At 48.6% G+C, this 19207-nt stretch overlaps 1 protein-coding gene across 1 annotated transcript in view; it reads right to left on the bottom strand.

Moving 5' to 3' along the window:
* Positions 1 to 18489, bottom strand: part of pkd1b (polycystic kidney disease 1b) — a 29319-nt gene extending 10830 nt beyond the window's left edge. Inside the window, 20 exon segments of the mRNA XM_056430474.1 lie at positions 94 to 235; positions 772 to 1446; positions 1531 to 1675; positions 2014 to 2151; positions 4119 to 4269; positions 4447 to 4575; positions 4662 to 4764; positions 4853 to 5135; positions 5238 to 5378; positions 5892 to 9553; positions 10871 to 11007; positions 11092 to 11237; positions 11343 to 11474; positions 12306 to 13049; positions 13130 to 13395; positions 13491 to 13638; positions 14144 to 14262; positions 14337 to 14497; positions 17878 to 18085; positions 18429 to 18489. Coding sequence (XP_056286449.1) covers positions 94 to 235; positions 772 to 1446; positions 1531 to 1675; positions 2014 to 2151; positions 4119 to 4269; positions 4447 to 4575; positions 4662 to 4764; positions 4853 to 5135; positions 5238 to 5378; positions 5892 to 9553; positions 10871 to 11007; positions 11092 to 11237; positions 11343 to 11474; positions 12306 to 13049; positions 13130 to 13395; positions 13491 to 13638; positions 14144 to 14262; positions 14337 to 14497; positions 17878 to 18085; positions 18429 to 18489 — 7691 coding nt within the window.
* Positions 18490 to 19207: the final 718 nt, after the last annotated feature.

The raw sequence follows: 19207 nt of genomic DNA, 5'->3' as shown, positions 1-19207 counted from the left end.
GCTCCGTCCGGTCCAGACTGCAGCGGAAGGAAAATGTGTAAAGCGCTTCTTTATTTACGTCAGATTGAGAAAGGAGTTACAGAAAAGACTCACAGTGGAGTCAGGAAGAGGGTTTCCTCCACGGAGGCGGTCGCAGCCGAGAGGGCGAGGGGCCACACCCTCACCAGGGCGTCGGCCCCCGGCACCGCGGAGCTCACTTCTATCTTCACTCGTCCCAGACTCACTGGAGGAGCTCCTATAATATCATTCACATAGATATACACCGCGAGGTTAATTGATTATTACTTAATTGCAGGATCGCCCTTAAAGCTACAGTCCTGAATAAACACAGAAAAATAATGGTTTTTACATGGTGCTTTAAAATGCTTTGTAGTTCTACGAAGAACCATCACCTACTGGAGAACCATTGTTTCATTGAAGGCACCTTTATAGGTTCTTTGAAGAACTCTTTAAGGACATGGTTCTTTCGAGAACCCTGGTTTGAAAGGTTCTTTGAGGCACCAGAAATGGGGTCTTAAAGAACCTTTTGTTGAAGGTTCTTTGAGACACCTTTTGTTTAGGTTCTTTGAAGAACTCTTTAAATAAATGGTTCTTTAAAGAACCCTGGTTTGAAATGTTCTTTGGGGAACCAAAAATGGTTCTTCTACGGAATCACTCTGAAGAACCACATTTGGTTCCAGATGCTCCTTCGTGTTTGTGTGTGTAGGAGCATAGTCAGAAATAAATCGATTGTTCCTGAGCGTTATAACCAAGAGGAGGAGTCGACTGTACCTGGGTCCAGGCTGAAGTGGAAGGAGATGTATAAACCTGCGCTGGGGTCCAGTCCGCCCACAGCTCTGACTGTGAGGTTCAACCTCCCGTCGGCGGGCAGCGTCGCGGTGAGACACGTCCCGTTGCCGGCTCCGCCTCCCCTCTCACCTCCACCGCCGTCGTCCCGTCCCACGGGGTACTCGTTGGGCAGGATGACCCGTATGGCCTGGTTGGGCTCCAGGTCCTGGACGGGTATGGGCCGGCCCCGAGGCGTGGTGAGCTCCATGGCGACCAGAGCCGTGGAGATCGGAGGGTCGGCCGCGGTCAGCAGCGGGTTGGACCTCAACAACGCCGCGCCCACGCCAAACAGCACCTGCACCACCTCGGAGTCCCGACTCTTCAGGCGAGCGGCGAGGGAGGCCGGGATGTGGAACCGACACGGGGGGGTCTGGCGGTCTCGGTCGGACTTCTGGCCGCAGAGGAGGTCGAAGGGGTCTCCTTGGAAACCCGCCGTGTCGATATAAGGAGTGGAGAGCGAAAGGGGCGCCTCGCCACGGACACGTGAGCGCAGCAGAGAGCGCATCAGGGCCCCGGCGTGGCCGAGCGCCGACAGGGCGGTCGTGGGAGCCGGATGCGGGGTGCCGGGGGGAGCCGGGCGAGGACTGGCGGGCTCCGCCGCCGCCGCCAGCGTGCCGCCTGGAGACGGAGGAGAGCACGGAGACATTCAAGTGACCTTCACAGACGGGGGTTTAATGCAAGAAGACGGCGGTCGACGGGCACCTATGATGTTCAGGATGTCCCGCCCTGTTTCCAGAGCCGACACAACACCCGGACTCATCTGTTCCTCCAGGACATGGATCATCCTCCCCACCGCTTCCAGAACCTGCTGCTGGCACTTCTCACAAACCAATTCACTGGGAACCGCCTCATGGGGGAAACACAGCAAAGTATTATAAGCTTTAAAATGAGGCACAAGTATGATGACCAAACGTCTGCAGGACAAAAAAATTATCTTCCACCATTAGTCCTCATCACAACTATTCAGTAATTAATTTTCTGAATTTGAACCATTTCTATGACTGTTAGTTGACATAATTGCCACACAAGTTATTTTCTGTATATTCAATCCATGGGAAGTGGAATAAAATGGTAATTGGCTTCATTGGGGACATTGACAGCGGCTGTAGCTACACACTTTATCATAGATGTATTAAAGGAGGTGAAACCTGAAATGGAAGAAAACAAACGGAGGTGATTTCTTACAGTGGACTGAGACAACGCCGAGCTGATCTGATGGACGTTGAACATCGAGGACACGGGGAGAGAGGCCAGGGCTCGGGTCACATTTTCGCGGATCTCCCTTCTGTCCATGAGCTCCGCGGCGGTCCGACCGGACGTCATCTGTGGAGCGGTGGGTGAAACTCATTGGCACCGATTCCCCGAAAACACATGCAAACCTTCAGAGGTTCAGACGTCCGCTATACGCTCTTGATCTTCAGTATTGTTTCGTTGTGGTTAATCAGAAACCTGAATCAGGTTCACCTGGACCAGGCCCTAGAGATGTTGCTATAGGCTTATAGGCTGCTGGGGGGCGTTTAGGACACACTGAGCTCCTATATCCTCATCTTAGGATACACTGAGCTCCTATCTCCTCATTCTAGGAAACACTGAGCACCTATCTCCTCGTAGGATACACTGAGCTCCTATCTCCTCGTTGTAGGACACACTGAGCACCTATCTCCTCGTTATAGGACACACTGAGCTCCTATCTCCTCGTTGTAGGACACACTGAGCACCTATCTCCTCGTTATAGGACACACTGAGCTCCTATCTCCTCATTGTAGGACACACTGAGCACCTATCTCCTCATTATAGGACACACTGAGCTCCTATCTCCTCGTTGTAGGACACACTGAGCACCTATCTCCTCGTTTTAGGATACACTGAGCTCCTATCTCCTCGTTGTAGGACACACTGAGCACCTATCTCCTCGTTTTAGGACACACTGAGCTCCCATCTCCTCGTTCTAGGTAACACTGAGCACCTATCTCCTCGTTGTAGGACACACTGAGCACCTATCTCCTCGTTTTAGGATACACTGAGCACCTATCTCCTCGTTTTAGGATACACTGAGCTCCTATCTCCTCATTCTAGGAAACGCTGAGCACCTATCTCCTCGTTCTAGGTAACACTGAGCACCTATCTCCTCGTTCTAGGTAACACTGAGCACCTATCTCCTCGTTCTAGGTAACACTGAGCACCTATCTCCTCGTTTTAGGATACACTGAGCTCCTATCTCCTCATCTTAGGATACACTGAGCACCTATCTCCTCATTTTAGGATACACTGAGCACCTATCTCCTCGTTTTAGGATACACTGAGCACCTATCTCCTCATCTTAGGATACACTGAGCACCTATCTCCTCATTCTAGGAAACACTGAGCACCTATCTCCTCGTTTTAGGATACACTGAGCTCCTATCTCCTCATCTTAGGATACACTGAGCACCTATCTCCTCGTTTTAGGATACACTGAGCTCCTATCTCCTCATCTTAGGATACACAGAGCACCTATCTCCTCATTTTAGGATACACTGAGCTCCTATCTCTTTGTTTTAGGATACACTGAGCACCTATCTCCTCATCTTAGGATACACTGAGCACCTATCTCCTCATTCTAGGAAACACTGAGCTCCTATCTCCTCATTTTAGGAAACACTGAGCACCTATCTCCTCATTCTAGGAAACACTGAGCACCTATCTCCTCATTTTAGGATACACTGAGCTCCTATCTCCTCATCTTAGGATACACTGAGCACCTATCTCCTCGTTTTAGGATACACTGAGCACCTATCGCCTCGTTTTAGGATACACTGAGCACCTATCTCCTCATCTTAGGATACACTGAGCACCTATCTCCTCATTCTAGGAAACACTGAGCACCTATCTCCTCATTTTAGGATACACTGAGCTCCTATCTCCTCATCTTAGGATACACTGAGCACCTATCTCCTCGTTTTAGGATACACTGAGCTCCTATATCCTCATTTTAGGATACACTGAGCTCCTATCTCTTTGTTTTAGGATACACTGAGCACCTATCTCCTCATCTTAGGATACACTGAGCACCTATCTCCTCATTCTAGGAAACACTGAGCTCCTATCTCCTCGTTTTAGGATACACTGAGCTCCTATCTCCTCATTTTAGGATACACTGAGCTCCTATCTCTTTGTTTTAGGATACACTGAGCACCTATCTCCTCTTCTCTCTCTACTTATGGATGAATTTTCATCTCTCCATCACAGATTATTAACTCTACTCTCCCCACTGAGGCACATTCGTATTGGTAAAGGAGGAATGAAGTGACCTGATTGAGCTGGCTGGTGAGGGCGATGGAATAAGGGATGATCTCTTGAGGGTTGCCATGTTGGACCAGAGCCCACAGCTCTACCTGGCTCTTGTTTCTCAGCCACCGGCTGGCAACTTCGTCCCTCTGCGGAGTTTCAACCGTCAACTTTCTGGAGAGAGGAGCAATCGGGAAAAGTGAGAGTTCAGTAAAATGTGACAAAGACACCAGACTTAATGTCTATCAACCTACGTGATGAACATTGACTGAAAAATAAAGCGCGGTGGCAAGAAATGATGCACTGTTGCAGAATTGTGCTTGTGCTGCACCAAATCCAGGTATAGCTCACCTGTTCAGAGCAATGACCTTTGCCCCCAGGTGGTCCTCTACCAGCAGAGTCACCGTGATGACCGACGTGGTTTTTCCTTTCTCGGGACTTCCCATCGGAACCAGGCTGCCAAATGTTGCTCGGGTACCCCTGAGGGATAGAAATGAAGGAAGTACCATCATAATATTCAGGTGAGGCTCACACTTCCTTCGCTGTCGGTTGAGGCCTGTGCTCACCTGTACAAAGTGAGCAGGGGGCATATCGTGCCAGTGGACCGGCACGGTGCTGCCTGGAAGGTATAGATCAGCTGAGAGGCCCTGCTTTCTTCATCTCGCCACCCTGCCCGATAAGAGAAGACCGATTGTTGAAGGAGAATTTCCCTGTTTGATTGGTAGAAGTCACACCTTGAGGAAGACCAGGGTGTTACCTGAGCAGCTGTAGGTGACGACCGTCTCCAGCAGACGTATATCTGACTCCGGGCTGAGATCACAAAGGCCTCCGTGTGGCGGCTTGTTCGGTCGCGTCGTCAGGCTGGCGCTGCCCCACAGCCCTCTGTCCGGCTGGGACACATTGAGAGTGAAGGTGTAACTCTGGCCTGCCTGCAGGACCCCTGAACGCATCACCAAGTTAGGAGAACGCCTCCCCGTAGAAGTGGACGCCTCGTTAAGGTCGAGGGTCACGCCGCCTTGGTCTTCAGCCCTCCATTCGTACTGAGAGAAGACATATGCGTGAATCCTAATAATACCATATGTCTTATTGTCTGTGAAAACACAATTTACATGTAACCTCAGAGCATTGATCAGAATGATTACCTGAGCCTGGTCATCACACTGTCCACATTGTCCAGAGAGGATGACGGGGCTGCTGTAACTGATGTGGTGAGGGGAGGACAGGACGGAGCAGGACACACACTCCACAACCACAGGAAGCACCGGAGCGTCACACACTGTCACCTTAAGATCAAAACCAAACAGAAGTTTGTTTGGTAAGCAACTTGTGTGGTGAGTTCTTCCATACTTGCCCAAATCTTTAAAAAACTATTAATCTGAAAGAGATATTTTAAATAACTTAAATACCAACTGAAGGACAGGTGAATAAAAGAAAACAAAGAGTACTTTGGGATTATTGGTGATACTCACGGTCTGGTTGACGGAGGCAGGCCTCCTCCCTGCCTTGTGTACAGTGAGGGTGAACGTGTAGTTGCCCGGCTGCAGCTGAGTGCTCAGTACTGTCATTCTACTGCTGTTAGTCCCAATGGGTTGCTTTAGGAAATGAGAATCCGTGGCGTTCTGAAAAACCAAACTCCCGGGTGTTAGTATCACTTACAAACAGTAGATTTCAATTGGGAAGATGACAGCGTATCATATAATCTCTTATCTCATCTATACTTTCTTAGCCAACTCAAAATAACAGCAATTAATACCACTTTATTACATCAGGTTGCTTTAAAATCAAGAGGCCTTTACCACTGGCGTGAAGGCCCAGTGGTACAGCAGTGTATCCTCCACTCCTGGCTCAACGTCGGGGTCTTGGGACTCAGATCCGTCCAGGATGAGGTCGCTGAGGCTGGGCCACAGTCTGTGCGATCCTCCCTTGATGACGGCCGCCAGCGGCGAGCGGACCACGGTAACGCCGGTTCTCCGTCTGACGAGTAGAGGAGTTCCCTGGAGCGAAACCGTGAATATGAGGCAATGCCGTCCCATACCGAGGGTATGCTTCGGGAGTAAGAGAAAGGGGGACGTCGCGTCTACCTGACTCCCAAGAGCTACTTTGATGCCAGAGAGTTCTAACCCAGTGCAATTTGACTCTTTGAGTACCTCCCATAGGTACATGGCTTTGTACGCAGAGCAGTTGATGTCCACGCTCGCTTCAAAGATGCTCTGCCTGGACCTGAAGATGGTAGTCTGGCTCTGGACAAGAGAAGCTTGAGGGCTGGAACACCGGGGCTGCTCCACCTCCACGTGTATTTGGGTGGACACATTGCTGACCCGGTTGAGGACTTTGACCGTGACACTGTATCTCCCAGGAATATAATAAGTATGGTTGACCGTGCTCAAGTCTGTCGCAAATGCTTCCGCTGAATCTCCAAAGTACCAGAGGTATCTGGGATCGCTCCCTCGATTCGCTTTTGCAGAAAACTCGACGGCGTGCCCAACGAATATTCTTTCTGATTGACAGACGAGCTCGACCTTCTTAACGGGCCACTGAACTGTGGCGGTGCCATTTACCGTCTGGGAGCAGATTCCATTGGTGGCGAGCACGCTAAAAGCCAATGAACCGCTCTCTGCTGGAGTAAAGATCACTTCTTGCCCCGTGAGCCAGGTGGGCTCAGACCCCACCAAATAAAACATCCAGGTGTAGTTGACTGGAAACTCTGGTTGAACTTCTGCCTTGAACACGATTCCTTGCAGAGCCTCGAGAGGACCAGAACAACAGTTCACAAGTTGCAAACCTTGAATATGCTTCGTGACCAGGATGCTGGATGATACCTCCGCATCACTGACTTGGTTCCAACTTCTCATTGTAACCAGATGTGTCCCTGCTGGGAGGCTTGATGTGGTGAAGCGCCCTTCAAGAACATCCCGAGTATGAATCCAGTCTTTGTTTCTAAATGTTATAGCAAAGCTCACATTGCTTCCTTTGGACACGGTGGGAGTGAAAGTCACCTCTTCCTCGGTGCAGAAAGAAGACTCTGAAACGTTCAGCCTTAGTCCTTTGACTGCATCCTCAACTGCGACACTGTGTGAAATCATCTTCCAATTTATCCCATTGGAGACATTCAAAGACACCTGATAGATGCCTGCACATGGAAAAGTGTGGCCAAAGGTCTGATTAGAAGCATTAAAACACACGCCACCTCTACCTTCCCAGTCCCAGTGCAGATCACTACCCTTCCCGATACGCCCATGGAGTCGAACGGCAGCACCGGTGGTGAGATAAAAGGGACGCGTCTTTCCTTCAATTTCAAAGTCCACCTCTTGGACCTCCTCTTGCACATTGAACTCTTTGGTGACATTGCTGTGACTGAGGACATTCTGAACTGAAACTTTAAAGAGACAACGACCAACACTTGCAAAAGTGTGGAGGAGAAAGGGCGCTTCGGTTTGCAGCGGTGACGGATCAGACTTCACGTACCAAAGGTACCGTAGGTCTGAGCCAGTTACCACGGATACAGAGATGTTCACTAATTTCCCTAAAGCCACAATGTTGGATTGAGTCGTAATGTGTGCACCTGTTACTAGCTGCACTGCCCCCAAAGAAACAACGCTGGTGGCCTCACCCAACTTGTTACAAGCTCTTAGCTGAACTGAAATCCCTCCAGGAGTTTCGGCTAACATATGAAAAATCTCTCCATCACCAGTGATATGTCGGTTTAATCCGCTCTGTGTAGCAAGCCAGTGATAAGTGACATTGGACCCCTTGGCGATTGAAGCAGTAAACAACAGGTTCTCCAGGGTTGGTACGTATTTCATGTCCGTCAGGCGCCGACATTCAATCTGAAGACCCTCGATTCTTTCAAAGACTTCAATCAAAATAGCTGCTTCCTTTCTGCTCACCAAGTTCTGTGCCAGAACCCTTACTTGATAAACCCCTGGTTTCGGGAAAGCCAATCTAAATTGATAAGTCCCCTGTTTGGCAGAGGTTATACCGTCAACAGTCCAGTGGTAGTTGGTGCTACTAATAGCACTGCTAATTGCTGAGATAATAGTTTCCTCCCCGACGACAGCATAAGGCTGGTCGGTGTGAAGGGAAATGTCTGGAATAATAAGTAAAACATCGACTTTAAGGGTCACAGAATCACGACTAACGACATTAAATGCGGTGGCTTTCACTGTGAACCGACCCGCCGATGTAAAGACGTGCGACACATTCGGCCTCCGTTCCACCGGAGACCCGTCTCCAAAGTCCCACAGCACCGACACATTGCTGCCGCTGCAACTGGCAACCCAAAATGACGCTACGGTGTTCACTGTCAGCGCGCCACTTCCACTGTCGTGCGCCACGGACAAGTTACTTACGGGGGTTTGAACGGCGATACAAGCGCTGGCCGTTTTGTTGCTGACTTTGTTACTCGCCGTTACCGATACCTCTTCAACACCTTCATTTCGAAATATGAAACACTTTTGAGCGTTTCCTGTCACGGCAATGAGGCTAGATGAGCTGAGAAACCATTCAAATTGGTAACCATTCATCTGTAAAGGGGAAATTAACACCCGGAGGCACGTCTCTTCTCCGACTGCTACTACTTCCTGTGATGCCAGCACTGTCATGTTGCCGATTGGCGCTTCAACAAAGATACTTGTATTAAATGATGCAAACGTAACAGAACTAAACACAGTCAGGCTGATATAACAAATCCCAGGGCTTTGAAACGTGTGCATGGCCGTCGACCGTCCCCTCACCACACTCAACGGCGATCCATCTCCAAACAGCCAATGGAAGGTCAGAACGGACGTGTTCCCATTCAGCCGAGCGGTAAATTGTACGTCTCTTCCGCTCATGACGGATTCTCGAGGAAAAACTCCACTAACAGCCAATCTGTAGACTTCTACACCGATAGACCGACGAGCTTGGCTGAGAGAATTGGAGACAATTACATCTACTGTATAGTTCCCTGGCAATGCATAGACATGGGAGATGGAACCATCGCTCCGGTTTTGCTGCAGGGACCCATCGCCAAAGTCAAAACTCCACGTGAGACTCGTACCAGCGGCTACCGTCGCTCTGAAGTCCGTCCCAGAGCCGAGTTCACTGGGTCCGTTGCAGCTGACCGTCAATCCAGAGATGTTCTCCAGAGCTTCCACCACGAGCCACGCGGTCAGGACCGCAAGAGTGTTGTTGGCACACACGCTGACGTTATAAACTCCCGCAGATGCAAAAGTGTGGCTGACCCTGCTCACGTAGGCGCCGTGGACCGTTTCAGAGCCGTCGGCAAAGTCCCAGGTGTAGACCACGGCGTCGGCGGAGGGCTCCGCCAAAGCTTCCAGAAGGAGGGTCTGTTTGACGAGGGCCACGGAGAGGGAAGAGGACACGAGGAGGTGAGTTAATTGCGGGCGGACGCTTATCTTCAGCGACGCGTCGGTGTTGTCGTGTTGGTTGGAGACGAGGACGTGAAGTGGGTAGTTGTCTGGAAAAAACAAAGACAGATGAGGAGAAAAAAATTTCTATCTTGATGGACTGAATAGAATACAAAGCACAGGTGGCAGCTACATGATGCTACATGATGCTAAAGGAAGCTTAAGGGTGGTTAAGGAAGCTAAAGGATGTTTAAGGATGCTTAACGATACTGAAAGATGCTTAAGGATGCTTAATGATGCTTAAGCATGCTAAAGGATGCTAAAGGATGCTTAAGGATGCTAAAGGATGTATAAGGATGCTTAAGGATGCTAAAGGATGTATAAGGATGCTTAAGGATGCTTAAGCATGCTAAAGGATGCTAAAGGATGTATAAGGATGCTTAAGGATGCTAAAGGATGTTTAAGGATGCTTGCTTAAGGATGCTAAATGATGCTAAAGGATGTATAAGGATGCTTAAGGATGCTAAAGCATGCTAAAGGATGTATAAGGATGTATAAGGATGCTTAAGGATGCTAATGGATGCTTAAGCATGCTTAAGCATGCTAAAGGATGCTAAAGGATGTATAAGGATGCTTAAGGATGTTTAAGGATGCTAAAGGATGCTAAAGGATGTATAAGGATGCTTAAGGATGTTTAAGGATGCTAAAGGATGCTAAAGGATGTATAAGGATGCTTAATGATGCTTAAGCATGCTAAAGGATGCTAAAGGATGCTTAAGGATGCTAAAGGATGCTAAAGGATGCTAAAGGATGTATAAGGATGCTTAAGGATGCTAAAGGATGTATAAGGATGCTTAAGGATGCTTAAGCATGCTAAAGGATGCTAAAGGATGTATAAGGATGCTTAAGGATGCTAAAGCATGCTAAAGGATGTATAAGGATGTATAAGGATGCTTAAGGATGCTAATGGATGCTTAAGCATGCTTAAGCATGCTAAAGGATGCTAAAGGATGTATAAGGATGCTTAAGGATGTTTAAGGATGCTAAAGGATGTATAAGGATGCTTAAGGATGTTTAAGGATGCTAAAGGATGCTAAAGGATGCTAAAGGATGTATAAGGATGCTTAAGGATGCTAATGGATGCTTAAGCATGCTAAAGGATGTATAAGGATGTATAAGGATGCTTAAGGATGCTAAAGGATGTTTAAGGATGCTTGCTTAAGGATGCTAAATGATGCTAAATGATGGCATGTGGTGGCTAATTGAGAAATTGCTGTTTTTGGCACTTTCACGTTGTTTTAATTTTTCAACACTGGAGTTTACCAACAACTCTTTTGGGGGAAACATCTGGCAGCTAGTTTCACGATGTTAAGAGTTGTTGTCTTAAAAGAACAGATAGGTGCAGCTGTAATAGTGTGTGTGTTTACCTGGGATGCGATAGGTGTAGTTCACAGAGTCCTGAAGGTATACCTGCTTCTCTGCTCCCGCGGTAAGCCCCTCCATGGTCTCACATGGAGCGGAGTGGTTGTGGATCACCTCGATACCGCCGTCCCCAAAATCCCATCTACACGACACGCGGACACGGACATTTAGAAGTACGATTCAAGCGGTTGCATTCGTAATAAAGTCAAGGGAGTCAACGCCTTACCTGAAGGTGACTGCCAGGGAGATGTCCACTTTGACCCTGAGGGTGTAGAGGTGTGGAGCGTCCACAGCCACGACCTCCTCGGCCAATAGGAACTCGGGCTCAGCCAGCGGGGTCCATTGGTCGGCAGTCAGGAGGATCTGTTGGCTCTGGGAGCTCACAGGGTTGGAAGCCGTCACCTAGAGGAAAGGAAATGGGTTATTTGTTTGTGTTAAGTCATGAATACTTCACAGAGACAAACTAAATGATCTTACCCTGAGATTATACAGGGCAGGTTTCTTGAAAACCAAACTGTACGATTCTCCTTCATAGGAAAACTTCTCCAGGTTGTCAATCACCCATGAGAACTTTACGGAGGAACCGGTCTCCACTTCGGCTCTAAATATCTACAATGTAAAACATTTAAAGATGCATCAAATACAAAATGTCAGAGAGTAAATAATCCAGCCTGTAAATCACTACGTGTTGCAGGTGTTTTGATCTCCTCGATGTTTACCGCGTTGAATCCCTTCGCATGCTGACGTTTGCTAATCGTAACTAAGCTAAAAGTACGGCTTTGTAGATATTTGGTCATAAACCAAAGTAAATATTACACAGAGTGTTTGACCTGCGTGGACATACACACATGTAGTTATCAAGACAACACGTGTCACCAGGATACGTCTTCATGGAACCAGGAACGTTCGTACGACATGTTTTGCCGATGCATCGAGAGAACGTGGATCTACGTGATGCCTTTGACCTCCTGGTGTCAGCACACACAGAAACATGGAGGTGCCATCTGGAACCGAAAATGGTTCTTCAGAGTGATGCCATAGAAGAACCATTTCTGGTTCCACAAAGAACCTTTCAGACCAGGGTTCTCTAAAGAACCATTTCCTTCAATAGTCCTTCAAAGAACCAATACAGGTGTCTCAAAGAACCTTCCAACAATGGTTCTTTGAGGCACCGTTTCTGATTCCACAAAGAACATTTCAAACCAGGGTTCTCTAAAGAACCATTTCCTGAAAGAGTTTTTCAAAGAACCTATAAAGGTGTCTCAAATGAAAAAATGGTTCTCCAGTAGGTGATGGTTCTTCGTAGAGGGTTCTTTTAAAGAACCCTTTAAGAACCATTATCTTTCTGTGTGTAGGGGAGAAGTCCGGCGCATTACAGAAATCGTTAGGATTCAATGACCGTCTTCCCGTTATTTGACCGTCCAGTCGGTGCTTCCTCACCTGTGGCGTGTGGACGAGCGTCCGGCGGCAGCCTCGTGGCTCCACGCTGAGCCCCGCCACGGCCTCGTAGCCACAGACGCTCAGGCTCACGCTCCGAGGGCTCGCTGCATCCGCCACGTCGATGGTCAGCGTTCGAAGGCCGACCGCGGGCAGAACCAGGGTGGCGGAGGAGAACCAGGCGTCGCCGGACCGCGTCTCGCAGCCGGCCACCTCCTCGGGGCAAGATAGAAGGAAGGGCACCCCGGTCCGGAGAACCGGAGCCGACCACGAGCTGCTGGCCTTCCCTCCAGACGGGACCTCGACGACAACGAGTGTCGGGACGTCGACCTGGACGTGGATCCGGTTCTCTTCATCCGGCACGGGGTGAACGACTCGAAGCCCGGACGGAGATCTCGGAGCAGGACCGGTCGTCAGGGCCCAAACATCCGGGGCGGCGGCGGTCGTCTCTCTCCGGTTGAAGCCGTCGTCGTGCTCGGCGGCTCCGTGGAGATTGTCCACGTAGAGCATCCTCAGATCGCACACCGCCCCGTCCACCCACCGGCCCCCTTGGGGCGGGGAGGTGAGGCCCCCCTCCCACCAGCCCCCCCACTCCGCCCTCCTCAGGGACACGTAACTCTGGCGCCACAGCGAGCTCAAAGAGGCGTCGCCGTGCAGGCAATGCAGGAACGCACCGGAGTCGCGAGTGTGCTGGACGGCCACGACGTCATCGGGGTACACGACGACGGCTCGGTCGGGAAGGAGCAGCTGGGACCCCCCAAAACAAACGGGAACACGTGTCAGCCATCTGTTCGGTACTCACACATCAGCCACTTCGGTCCACTCACGCTTAAACTGCGGAGTTCCGAGCTCGGGTTTATTCTCAGAGGCAGGTCGGCCACCAGGTGGTAAAAGGGCGGTATTGCAAGGTATCTGGGCGGCAAGTGGAAGCCGCGGGCCGCCGCCGCGGGGTCGTAGGGACTGCAGGGGCCGGTGGTGGGCACGCAGCCCTCCAGCAGGGGGCACCAGTACCGGCCCACGCTGCAGCCCCCCGTGGTGTTGCACAGCGGCACCGCCGAGCAGCAGCTGAACGGGTTGAGGAGAGAGCTGCAACCTGAGGGGGGGGGGGGGGGACAGGAGGAGATCATCACCGGGCGGTGTCAGGAGACCCCAGGAACCCCAGACCTCATAGGGACCGCTGCACTGGACCTGGAGGCACCAGGTGGTGGTCGGGGTTGCAGTAGGGTCGGAGGATCTGGACCCGGGCGAGAGAGGACGCTGGACTGGGCTGGACCACCAGCTCCGCTGACACCAGCTGACCGGCGTGACTGAACCACATCCCTGGGAACAGCTGCATCTGTGCACGGAGAACCTTTTTGTTGTTATTATTCATCCATCTTTTTTTTGTTCTATACACCCTCACCGCCCGGTGAGCGAGAGCAGCCCGAGTCCCTCTTCACCACCACGCTCACCATTCATCCAGAACGTGTACCGGACCATCTGGATGTTAATGCTTCACCCCATTCATGATGGTCTGCTTCATGTTTCCTAAATACCTTTTTTAAACTATTTTCCATGCACTTTTAATCACAATGCATTCCAGGAGACACCATTTTCGTGTCATCTAAAAATCACAATATCTATTACGACCTATTTATTTGCAGTTAGCGACCAATGCTTCCCGATCTTTTTAGTTTCTCACCCTTTACAAGCAATGCCAACTTGTAGCCCTCATCCGACGTGTGTTGCTTCTGCGATTTTAAAACTTTTAGCAGATTTCTGTTTTTCTTCTTTACTCTCCTGTCAATCATCTGGCGACCCTTCGGGGGTCATCTCTTGAGCCTCGTAGGTCGTTCACTGACCTCCACCGTGAGCTGCCCGATGTCCGGGGCGCTGGGGAGGGGCTGCGCTCGGGTCCGAGCGTAGACGCCGCTCAGCAGGGCCGATCCGGTCAGGTAGTGGTCCGCGGAGGGCAACGAGTCTGCAAGAAGAGGGAATATTAAGATCAACCTCACATGAGGAGAGAGTAAAAAAGATGACGTCTACAAGTCTCACCAGATACTTCCTTTTCACAGAGGAAGCGGTGGCGTCCGACACACCGAGCCTCCCTCCACCGTCCCGGTGACCCCAAGGCCATCTGAGGGCAAACGCCCCCCCGACCTCCGGCCTGCTCAGATCCTTCTTCCCCCTTCAGCCAAATCCACACGGTGGTTTTCCTGAGCCGACGGCGAGGGACAAGATGCATCAGTGGGTATACACGACCGTTCAGAAGTTTGGAGTCACCCGGACAATTTGGTGTTTTCCATGAAAACTCACATTTTATTTATCAAATAAATTCCAAAATGAAAATAAAAATTAGTCAAGACATGGACGAGATTATAAATAATGATTTTTATTGTAAATATTAATGTAGTTCTTCTTGTGGCTCAAAGGAAGGCCAATTTTATAGCTTCTCTCAGCAGCATAACTGTTTTCAGCTGCGCTCACATAAAAAGGGTTTAAAGGGTTTTAACTAGGGCTGTCAATCGATTAAAAAAAATTAACTAATTAATCGCACAGTTTGAAATTGCGATTAATTAATCGCGATTAATCGCGATTAATCACAATTACAAGTTAAAAGTTAAAAGTTCATTCTTTTTAAAGACAACACTTCACACAGAGCTGTGTTTTCAAAGAGGCTCCTACCTATAAAGTGCCAGCGAGGTATTTAATATCGTGGATGATAAATTGTTTCTTCAGTGAAACATCAGATTAGTAAAAAAAAAGAAGTATATTGAGACCCCATTGGTCCTGTCATCTTTAACACTGAACACAGCAGAACCAGTGGCCTTGGTAACTGACTGACATTCAAATATGTCACGTTAACCCTCTGGAGACTGGGCTCATTTTATACATTTTACAAAACAAACAAAAATTCACCGTTTAACCCTTGTGTTGCCTTCGGGTCATTTTGACCCGAATCAATATTACACCCTCCTGCCGCCTTGGTTAATTTGACCCCATTCAATGTTTAATGTCGGTGTTCTTTCGGTAGTCAACAAACAAACATAAAGTGCCTCACACTTAAACTTGGAAAACAATATTAATTCTAATAATTTTCTGGAGGTTTTAATTGCTGGCGTCAAATTGAACCCAAAGGGTAAAATATGTTAGTAAATATAAAGGTAACAGGAGGGTGAAACATTGAATCGGGTCAAAATGACCCACAGGCGGGGGGAGGGTTAAATATTTAATCGGGTCAAAATGACCCGAAGGCAACACAAGGGTTAAAAGTGTTTCTCTTCTTTTTAAACACAAAACTTCACACAGAGCTGTGTTTCAGAGGCTCCTACATATAAAGTGCCAGCGAGGTATTTAATATCGTGGATGATAAATTGTTTCTTCAGTGAAACATCAGATTAGTAAAAAAAGAAGAAGTATATTGAGACCCCATTGGTCCTGTCATCTTTAACACTGAACAGCAGCAGAACCAGTGGCCTTGGTAACTGACTGACATTCAAATATGTCCTGTTCACCCTCTGGAGGCTGGGGGCATTTTATACATTTTACAAAATAAATTAAATTAACCGTTTAAAGTTTTTTGCATGTGACACACCCCCACGTGTTCTACATCAAACATTCCAGAACAATCTCAGCTCTGAAATGAGCCTCATTGTCCTCGCGCCGTGTCCTCTGGTTCTCTGACTGACAGGCTGCTAAATGAGCCTAACCTGTGAGATGGGAGGTCCTTTGTAATTTACTGAGTGTTCATTGGTTTTTTTCCCCCCGAAATGTTGACAGACAAACGGATTGACCAATCACGGTGAAGGTTTCGTGTGACGAGTTCTTTCCGCGCCGCGTGTCCCGACACGTCGCCCTCCGTTCCTCTGTGTATCAGAGGGGGAGACGGGAGGAAGGAGGAGCAGGAGGAAACCCGACTGATTCATCCACGAGTTTAAACTGATTTCTGCTCCTTATTTTCGCGGAGAAATGATTGTTTTAAAAACGGAAACAGTGTCAAACCGTACTGCTGCGGTAAAAAAAAAAAAAAAATTTGCGTTAATTGCGTTAAAATATTTTAGTGCGTTAACGCGGCCAAATTAATCGCATAGATTAACGCGTTAACGCTGACAGCCCTAGTTTTAACACAATGTACCATTAGAACACTGGAGATGGGCCTCTACACACCTCTGTAGAGACTTCATTAAACACCAGAGAATAGTCATTTACACATTAACTATGTAGAGAGTATTTATGATTCATTTAATGATTAACTCCCATGTAAAGCAAATCTCAAGGACTGCATTCTTTCATCTACGTAATATTTCAAAAATCAGGCACATCTTGTCTCAAAAAGATGCAGAAAAATTGGTTCACGCGTTCGTTACTTCGAGACTGGATTACTGCAACTCCTTATTATCAGGCTGCTCTAATAAATCTCTTAGGTCCCTCCAGTTGATCCAGAATGCTGCAGCTCGTGTTCTCACTAAAACTAAGAAAAGAGATCACATCACTCCTGCACTAGCTGCTCTGCACTGGCTCCCAGTAAAATCAAGAATCACTTTTAAAATTCTTCTCTTAACGTACAAAGCCTTGATTGGTGATGCTCCATCATATCTTAAGGAGCTTGTAGTACCATATTGCCCCACTAGAGAGCTACGCTCACTAAATGCGGGACTACTTGTAGTTCCTAGAGTCTTAAAAAGTAGAATGGGAGCCAGAGCCTTTAGTTATCAAGCTCCTCTTTTATGGAACCAGCTTCCAATTTCAGTCCGGGAGGCAGACACAGTCACCTCGTTTAAGAGTAGACTTAAGACCTTCCTCTTTGACAGAGCTTATAGTTAGGGCTGAATCAGGTTTGCCCTGGTCCAGCCCCTTGATATGCTGCTATAGGCTTATAGCTGCCGGGGGTCGTATTAGGATGCACTGAGTACCTATCTCCTCCTTTTCTCTCCTTAAGGATGAATTTTCATCTCTCAATCACACGTTACTAACTCTGCTTTCTCCCCGGAAGTCCTTTTGACTTCACGTCTCATGGGGTCATCGGACCCTATGAGACGGCATAGATCCTATCTGCCTGATGGATCATTGAGGTCTGGGTCGTGGAATTCCTGCTCCTGACTACGCCACTGTCCTGTTGAGACTCCGCCTACTGTTGAGACTCCGCCTACTCCTCCTCCCCACCGCCATCTGCCTGATGGATCGTGGAGGTCTCCATCGTGGAATATGCCTACTATGAACTATTCATACACTCTGTCATATTCATTCAATGTATTTTAACTCTAAATCTGTCCTTCTGTACACATTACATCTATTGCATCTGTCCATCCTGGAGAGGGATCCTCCTCTGTTGCTCTCCTCCAGGTTTCTTCCCTTTTTTTCCCCCTGAAGGGTTATTTGGGAGTTTTTCCTGGTCCGATGTGAGGTTTTGGGGCAGGGATGTCTATGTGTACAGATTGTAAAGCACTCCGAGACAAATTTGTAATTTGTGAAATTGGGCTATACAAATAAACTGAATTGAATTGAATTGAATCTTCATTGATAAAAACAGTGGTTTGAGAAATAAGGACATTTCTACGTGACCCCAAACCTTTAAACGTAGTAGATAGAAACTCACGCCGGAAATGAGTAACGGACGAAGTCCTGCAGCTCCGGACTGCCGGCGGACGCCAGATCTCCACCGTGAGTCTCCCGGCATGCATCGCGGGCCTCGGGCCACGGAGACGTCCCCTCAGAGAGCCAATAGCATCGCGAGCTGGACGGGTGGATCCGAGCTCCTTTAGGACAAGAAGGGTCGTCCTCCGGAAAGCACCGAGCACACGGAACTGTGCCAGAACCAATCGGCGTTAACATATGTAGATGTAGCATGTTAAGCTCTCCACATGCAGGATGTCAGTGACCATGTTCAGGAGGTTTCATCATAAATATATGTATTAATATCACATGATGAGGAGAGCAAGTCACACACACAGAAATTATGCTATTATTGCCCGTTGACTATTGAAGACTCGTGTGTCTCTAATTGGGAAATCAATTAATTAATTGAGCCGCACATGCCAGTGACAACAAAACCAAGACAGACAAACGCTGCAGAACCAAAACTACCACAACAGCTCCGCAGAAAAGGTTCTCCTCCACGTTTCGGAGACAAAGAGAGAAGCTTCTCACCTGCAGCTGCAGCGAGGAAAACCACACAGGTGAGCCACGGCGCCACGAGTGGAGCCGCCATCTCGTGGAGCGAGTCGCATCCTCTCCTCGAGGAGAGAGAGAAGTTAAAGCCTCGGCCTCATCGCCCGCACAGAATCAGTGCACTGCAAGTCACTCAAAGTTCTCCTCTCGGTCCCTCATCCCCCCCCCCCCCCCTCTGCCATGAGTTATGGTGGCGGGGCAGTTTTAAAGGCCTCTCTTCTCTTCTCTGGGACTTCTTCTTTGTCTCTCGGCCGTAGAAGCAGAGTGGGCCACATGTTGTAAAACGCCTGGAGGTCGGTGAGCCTCAGAGACCACACCGGTGTTGTTTGGGTGACACGTTGCTTTTTATTTGTGTTAGGAATATAGAGAAATATTAATTTGTTTTGTGTCTGAGTTTTTTAAATCTCTAAACTTCTGTCTCCTGGTTGTGGAAGAGCTCCTCACGAAGCAAACAAAAGGCCTCTGTGACGCACACGCACACAAAGAAAGAGACAAGAAGAAAAGGATGCCATCCAGGTTGCCCCGGAGAAGGTTGAAGGCGGTGATAAGACATCCCATAGCTGGGTACCGTCAGCTCGTTGCCGTGGATACGGGCGTATTTCCCTTTGTGCGGAGCTCTTTCCCCTCTTCCTATTGGTTACTTGGTGGTGGGACTATTTAACCTCTCTATACTGTACTTAGTGCACGTTGTTGTTGTTATTTGGAAATGTGCTGACAGTGTAATCTGCAGTTGACAGTGCAGGATTTATGCATTTTAA

The sequence above is a fragment of the Pseudoliparis swirei genome, chromosome 13 (genome assembly GCF_029220125.1).
Source record: "Pseudoliparis swirei isolate HS2019 ecotype Mariana Trench chromosome 13, NWPU_hadal_v1, whole genome shotgun sequence".
NCBI classification, from domain to species: Eukaryota; Metazoa; Chordata; class Actinopteri; order Perciformes; family Liparidae; genus Pseudoliparis; species Pseudoliparis swirei.
Note: the sequence above shows the minus strand (reverse complement) of the source record. Positions and strands in the feature narration are given on the sequence as shown.